Genomic DNA, 7,443 nt, shown 5'->3' on the forward strand with positions numbered 1-7,443 from the left:
GGAATGCCAACAGACCCAGCTAAGGGTACAGGTGCTCCTCACCACGGTGCCAGTGAAGCGACTGGGGTCCTGAAACCAGGTGGCACAGCGGGCACCATTTGGGCACAGGTACAGGGGCTCTAGGACACCATTGCAGTACAGGAGGCATTTCCCTGTGGATTGGAGAGAGGAGGGCACTGGGGAAGGGGAGGCGCATTAGCATGACGGAGCCCCGGAACCTCACAGGGAGGTGGTGAGCACCCATCTCTGGAGGGCCAGCAGAGCCTGGGGTCCCTGGGTGGACGTTCTTGTGTAGGACAGAGGGCTAGCTAATATGATCTAGAAACATGTGCTAGTCCGTGGCTGTGAGGCCCTCGTGTGCCCTGGGGAGACTGGGACATCCCTCCCCAGGACATTTACAGGTTCCCCGTGGCGTGGGGCACTCACATTTGGCGTAGGAGAGGCTCCAGAGTCTGGAGGAAGACATCAGCTCTAAAACACAAGGCACTACCTCAAGTCACAAATGTTCCCCACCTGCCCCAGGGACCTCATCTCTGGGGACCCCTGGCACCACTCCCTATTGGCTTCAGGGTCAGACACTCACCACTGGCCACCGAGGGGCGCTGAGACTGCAAGCGTACCTTCACCACGTCCAGGGGGGTCACTGGGGGAGGAGGGCAGGTCTGAAAGCTCCTTTCAGGACCCCGCCCCGAACCCGTCATCCAGAGCCAAGTCATTTCTAATCTCTGGTCTGCCCCAGTCCCCAGCTGCCCCCACCCCACCATCCCAGGTCTTACTGAAGAGAGAGGTGACCACGGCCCCAGTGCCGGATGCCACCATTTGTTGGAGGGGACTAATGCCCCCAGGGTCCTGGTCGGCCATCTTGTAGCTTCAGTTCTGAAAAACAAACGTCAGTCAATTGGAGCACAAAACCAGAGTCAGGGGGAGGGAGAGAAAGGAGGCAGAGGCTCTTGGGGACACTAGCTGGACCCTCACCCCACTCACTCACTATGAGTCTCGCATAACCACTTTTTATAGCAGTTATTGTCAACTCCACCTTGCCAAAGGGGAAAGAGGCTCAGAGAGATGAGGTGACCTGCCCAAGGTCACCGTGGGAGTAGTTAGGAAGGAATCTGGGAGAGTCATCCATCAGTTAATGGACGGTTATGACCCACCGCCATTCCTCACCCTTGCCACAACGGCTTACTGTGCACCTCTTCAGTGCAGGTGCCCGGGTTGGCCTGGGGGGCCCAAAGATCAAAACGCCTGAGCCGCCCCCCTACACCCCCCACTCCAGCACCCAGCCCCAAGGCGGGCGCATGCGAGCCTCGAGTCACCGGACGTGGAGAGGTAGAGCCCGGCAGGGAGGGAAAGGTAACAAACCTGAAGGCGGCGAAGGGTCCGTCCACTCTCTGGGACTGCAGGCGGGGGTGCCCGGCCCTCCCCCGCGCCCGTCCTCCCGAGGTCGGAGGACCAAGCCCCGAGCCTGGATGGGAAGGATAATCTCTCTGCTCCCTCTCCCTCAAAATCTCTTTCTCGGGGGGGCCGGTCGAGAGTGCGGGAAGTAGGGATGGGGAGACAAGATCGCTCTTCACCCCTCGGCGACACTCTCTGTCCTGGCCCCGCGCGCAAGGGGCGCCCGGTGGGGCCGACTAGGTCGGCCCGCGACTCCCGGCCCCCATCCAGGCCCGGCTCAGGCTCCCGGTACCCCCCAGAGACCCGACTCCCGCCACCGCCCCCCGCCGGACCCTCAGCCCAGGTCCAGCCCCGCCCACCTGGCTCTAGGCCGGTGCTTGCGCGGCGCGACGCCCGGGGCCGAGCGGGCCCATAGCGGCTCCGCGGCCGGGACCGGCTCCGCGACCGCTCGCTAGGCACCAAGGCCGACTCGGAAACTGGACGAGTCCGTCCCGCCCCTGGACGGCGCCGCGAGGCCCCGCCCCCCCACGGGCCAACCGGCCGCCTGCCCGGAGTGAGGCCGGCCCGCCCACTCGCGGCCTCCTCTGGGTCCCGCGCTACCACGGCCCCGCGCCGCGGGTGCCCCGCCGGGCTCGCTCGCCAAGGTCGCGAGTCTCCACGCCGCGCTTGACCTGGCGGCAGCACCGTACTTGACAGCGTATTGTCGCCAACACCACCCCACCAGCATCCCGGCCGAGCGCTGCTCCCGCAAACTTTCTAGACGAACGTGGGTAAAGCACTCTCCCCATTTTCCTCATTTCTTTGGCGGCGGGGGTTTGAATCAGTTCTTCCAAGGCCACGGGGGGCGATGAAATAGTGCTGGCAAACATTAAGCCATCGGGCTCTTGGCTGAGGTTTTACAACTTTACGGCGACCGTATCAAACAGGGTCGTCCCTATTTAACAGTCCATCGAGACTGCAACTGCAAAACCAATTGACAAAACTGAGGGGTACCCTGCGGGTGTGGGTAGTGAAGTTGACGAGTAAGTAACCGGGGCCAGGCAGGCTGGACAGAGAGGAAAGGCTGGCCCGGGAGCCGGGAGACGTGGGTTCAACCGGGTTTAACTTGGGCTTCGTCCCACCTCCCTGTGACCCTGGGCAAGTTACAACACCGCTCTGGGTCTCGGATTCCTCCTTCACTCAGGAATAGGATTGAGTAGGGGAGAAGGAGTCCGACATTTCTGTGTTGGTTACTCTCACGAGTTTCTACGTCTCAGAACTTCTAGAAGTAGATCGTTATTAACGCCGTTTTACAGAAGACGAAACTGAGGCTTAAATTTAAGAACTGGACAAGTACCTCCCTCGCACCACATTGCCTCCCCGAGTGACAGGTGGGCGTTAATCCTGGACGTCTCTGATCCCGCTTCTCAGGAGCCGCATTTCTGTCCCGGGCCAGCCCCGCACCCGAGACCCCATCAGCTGCCTCGCTTTTAAAACTTTCGTGCGGCGGAGTGTCCTTAAGAGAAAAACGAACACCGGCTGCGAGCCTGCGCCTTTAAGAAGGGTAGGCTGTGACTTTGACGTCACCAGCTCTTCCGCCCCTCCCCCCGAGAATGGTAGCGTCCGGGCCTGGAGTCGCCCAGCCAGCCGGTGCACGCCGGGTTAGCACGTGGGTTCCAAGGGGCCAACCGTGTGCTTTCCCTGAGAAAAGACTTTGCGGCTCTCCACCGCTAGGAAGCCCGAGATGGGGGGCGGGGAGTGACCCGTGAAGTGCTGCTGATCAAAAGGGCCCTGAGAGAAGGCGCCCTTTACATGCCCTTCCCATACCAACTGAATTCTGAAATGACACAAAATAATTTTATAAACTGACTGGGCGAGAACCCAGCCCCTATTAGGGTCCTTTACTCCCTCAAAGTTATGACTTACACAGTTACACAGCCATCAGCCGAGAGATAACTCCCCCCCATTTTACAGAGGAGGAAACTGAGGTCCTTGTGTGTAATGACTCCTGGTGTGGAGCAGAATCCAGACTTCTCCTACGCACTCTCCCATTTTTCACATGAGAAAATGGGGACCCCAGAGGTCAGGTTGCACCAAGATCACACAAATGAAAGAGCTAGAATTCAAACCCCCTCCTACCTGAGTCCAGAGGATCTCCCATCCCATCCCATTCTCAACCAGGGCTCTCTGCTCCCTGCAAATGTTTACTCAGGGCTCAGGCCCAAAGAACTCTAAGATACAGCGTGGTGGGGCTGCACCACTTACCTGCCTCCAGATCAGAGCACTGGGAGGGCGGGACCTGGTTCCAATCTGGGCTGCCTGCTACAGCAGCTGTGGGACCTCTAGTAAGTATCTAGAGTCCTTTAAGCCTTCGTTTCACCCATTTATAAATGAGCTGATGGGGATCAAAATACCCCTGCCTCATGGGAATTTGAGGATGTAATGAGTTAATAGCTCTAAAGTACTTAGAGCCCTGTCTGGCACTTGGCAAGCAGCTGGTGACCACTACTATTATTACTGATTGCCCCCCCCCCCCCCCGCCGCCCCACTCCAGGACCTGTGGCACAGAAAGTTCTGGAAAGGGTCTTCAGAGCAGCCAGGATTCTGGTCCCACCTCTGCCTCTAAATGCAGGCACAGATAGTGATAACTCCTTACACGCCTTCTTCCCCAGAGCAAAGTAGCACAGCCAGGAATCAAACATGGTGACCTCTGAGCCTCAGTTTCCTTCACAGTAGAATGAGGGGCTTGCACTCCATTTCTGGTTTTCTTCTTGCAATAGGATGCCTTTGAGATTTGTCACTACACCTCAGTTTCCTCAACTGAAAATAAGGATGAGTTACCCATCCTGCTAATTTACAGACTCTTAGCTAAAGTCATGTCTGTGAAAAGCTGAGTCGACAAACAGTTCTGTAGTCCCACCCAGAGCTGAGTAGATCTCACTCCCTGCCATCCCCTACATGTAAATGCTTGGAGGCTGAGAAAACCTTGGTATAACCAAATGCCAGCATGCTGGCAACAGTCTGGGCAGAAGGGAGAAGTTATCCACCACTGGAGCTGGTGGAGGTGTCGTCCAAGGACGATCATACCGACTGCAGGGTGGATCCAGAGCCTTGAGATGCCCATGAACCTGTGGGGCTCTGGCCAGACTGGCCTGACCTGAGAAGCAAGCCTAGAGGCCTGAGGAGGAGGCGGCCACTGTCCTGGCTGTCTCAGCCGTGGTTCACGCTGACCACACACCCAGTGGTCCTACTAGAGGCAGCATGTGGCTCCATGTGGCCATCACCGGCCTCCTTGTCAGATGGAAAAACAGAAACTCCTCTCAACTGTAAAAGGGGAGAGAATAGTACCAGCCCCAGGAATTATCTCAGGGACTGATGGACAAGTCCTTGCCTGGCAAGCGAGGTAAACAGAAGATAGTTTATTGTAAGGCTGAATTCTTCCAGGGCAAGCCCCAGCTTGCACCCCCAGGGCCTAGGAAGACATTTATGGGGCTGAAGTAGGGCTCAGGTCCCTCCCGTGGACTCTACTAGCACCTCTGAGTTCAGGTGCCTTCCTGTAGGCAAGGCTGCAGGCTGCAGGACCACTGAACCAGAGAAAAGAAATCCAAACTCTAGGCCTCAAGTTAAATGCCAAGTCAGATCTTTGATTGGGCCCTGGGGGCAGGGAGGGGTGGGGACGTTATAGAGGTCTTTATTGTGACAACTGGAGAAAACTGAATAAAGCCTGTATAGTTGATATTACTTTACCAACATTAAATTTCTTGAGTGTGATAACCATACAGTGGTTTTGTAGGAGAATGTCCTTGTTCTTAGGAAATGCACACTGAGTGTTTAGTGGCAAATGTCTGCAACTGTCTCAAATGGTTCAGCAAAAATAAAGATAAAGCCAATGTAGCAAAATGTGAACAACTGTAGATCAAAGTGAAGGGTATATGGTGCTCATTGTACCATTCTTGCAATTTTTCTGAAGTTTTAAAAGGTTTTAAAATAAAAAGTTGGTGGGGAAGGGGATTTCTCCCTCTGAAATACATATGTATTATGTATAGAATCAGAAAGCAGCAAAGCTGGGGATTCCCTGGTGGTCCAGTGGTTAGGAATCGGGGCTTTCACTTCGGTGGCCTGGATTCAATCCCTGGTGGGGGAACTGAGATCCCGCAAGCCATGCACGAGAAAACAAAACAAAAACAAAAAACACAACAACAAAGCTATCTTTTTTTTTTTTTAAAGTATTTATTTATTTAGGCTGCACCCGGTCTTAGTTGCAGCAGGCACGCCTGCATGCGGGATCTAGTTCCCCGACCAAGGATGGAACCTGGGCTCCCTGCATTGGGAGCACGGAGTCTTACCCACTGGACCACCAGGGAGGTCCCTGTATTTTTTTTTTTTTTTCCGAAGGTTAAAAAAAAGAAATAAATGTAATAGCTAGAATCAGCCCACCCAGGGAAAGGCCTCTCTTGTCTCCCCCCAGCCCCTCCCTGGCTTGAGAAGATGAGCTGGGAAGTTTCTGGACACCCAAGTCCTATTGGGAGCACCCTGGGTGTGGTCTGAGGAGGTGGCCTCCAGAGGTGAAGGGTCCTGGCTAAGACTGCAGAACTGCCTTCCCCCCAACCCCCCGCCGGATGCCTGGAACTCTACTCTGCTGGGGAGTGTGGATTAATCTACCCCCCTGAGCAAGGCAGTTTGGGGCCATAGCTATCAAAATTCCAAATGCCCAACCCTGTGACTCAGCCAGGCCACTTGTAAGCATTCCTCCCTGATTGGCTTGCTCACGTGCAAAATGACCCGCCCTTACCGTAGCTCTGTTTGTAACTGCAGAATGCCATGCAAAGGGACTGCCTGACAATATCCCCATATAACAAACACCACCTTGAAAGGGATGCTGACTTCCACTTCCGAGTGTAAAACAACCTCAAAGATAAGTGTTAAATAACAGCGGGGCGATGGGGAATATGCCGGGGAGTTGTTCTCGAGCTGAGCTCTACCGCCCCCTAGGGGAAATTTGAGGGAATTTATGAGGCCATTTGTGATTGTCACAAGATCAGAGCCCCTGGCATTTGATAGAGGTCAGGGCAGGGATGCTCAATGTCCTATAAAGTGTAGGACAGTCTGACATTAACAGGGATTTATCCCCGTACACCTCGCGGCTTTCCTCTGTCTTTCTGGACAACCACATACAGTCGTCCCTCGGTATTCGTGGCGGATCGGTTCCAGGAGCCCCTGCAGATACCAAAATCCGGGGATGCTCAAGTCCCTTGGCCTAGTATGGGGAATACAGTCGGCCCCTCTGTATCCGCGGGTTCCACATCTGCGGATTCGCGAAATCTGTTCATAATTAACCGACCTCGAAGCCAGTTCTATTTCACCCATATCTTTTTTTTTTTTTTTTTTGAGTTCATTCTGCTCCAGAGTAAACAGCATTAGGGAAATTACTGATATCAAGGATCATGGACTAGGTTAATACGCGGGCCTCTCACTGCTGCGGCCTCTCCCGCTGCGGAGCACAGGCTCCGGACGCGCAGGCCCAGCGGCCATGGCTCACGGGCCCAGCCGCTCCGCGGCACGCGGGATCCTCCCGGACCGGGGCACGAACCCGCGTCCCCCGCATCGGCAGGCGGGCTCCCAACCACCGCGCCACCAGGGAAGCCCCACCCATATCTTTTTAAATGGTTTTATATTGATAATCTATAGAATTTCCCAGGAATAAAACTACCATGCAGTCTTCAGGAAGACGTGGCTTTGTCTCTGTTAGAACTTTACCAAGGATCATTCACCATTCAGAACATCTCATCCTGTTGGCCACCTGGCTGGTGTGAGCTGAGTTACTAACAAAATACTCCAGCGCAGAGCCTCCATTTCCGGTTCTCCATCGCCAGTGATTCATGGGCATCTGCAAGCTTCTGTTCTCTCGTGGAGTCAAGCCTGAGCTTTCACACACAGAAATACGTATTATTTCATCCTAAATTACTTTCTTTTATTTTTCCTCTCTATTACAGTTTGAATTTAATACAGATTTTTAAAAACGTGCATAGGAAATTACACTCTCTGTGAATTTCACTTCTGAAAATTTAT

General features: G+C 54.5%; 1 protein-coding gene across 3 annotated transcripts in view; it reads right to left on the minus strand.

Annotated features, from left to right (window-relative positions):
* SLC25A39 (solute carrier family 25 member 39) overlaps positions 1-1,871 on the minus strand; it is a 4,443-nt gene extending 2,572 nt beyond the window's left edge. Inside the window, exons 1-5 of one of the 3 annotated variants that reach the window (XM_007455112.1) lie at positions 1,755-1,855; positions 777-876; positions 584-643; positions 427-471; positions 43-152 (exon numbers count right to left, since the gene is read on the minus strand). In XM_007455112.1, coding sequence (XP_007455174.1) covers positions 43-152; positions 427-471; positions 584-643; positions 777-861 — 300 coding nt within the window. In that variant the 5' untranslated portion in view covers positions 862-876; positions 1,755-1,855. Of the gene's footprint in view, positions 1-42; positions 177-426; positions 472-583; positions 644-776; positions 877-1,754 lie in introns of all 3 variants that reach the window. The other 2 variants (XM_007455111.1, XM_007455113.1) reach the window with 2 other exon arrangements.
* Between the last annotated feature and the right edge of the window lie 5,572 nt (positions 1,872-7,443).

The sequence above is a fragment of the Lipotes vexillifer genome, unplaced genomic scaffold (genome assembly GCF_000442215.2).
Source record: "Lipotes vexillifer unplaced genomic scaffold, Lipotes_vexillifer_v1.1 scaffold1639, whole genome shotgun sequence".
Classification (NCBI taxonomy): Eukaryota; Metazoa; Chordata; class Mammalia; order Artiodactyla; family Lipotidae; genus Lipotes; species Lipotes vexillifer.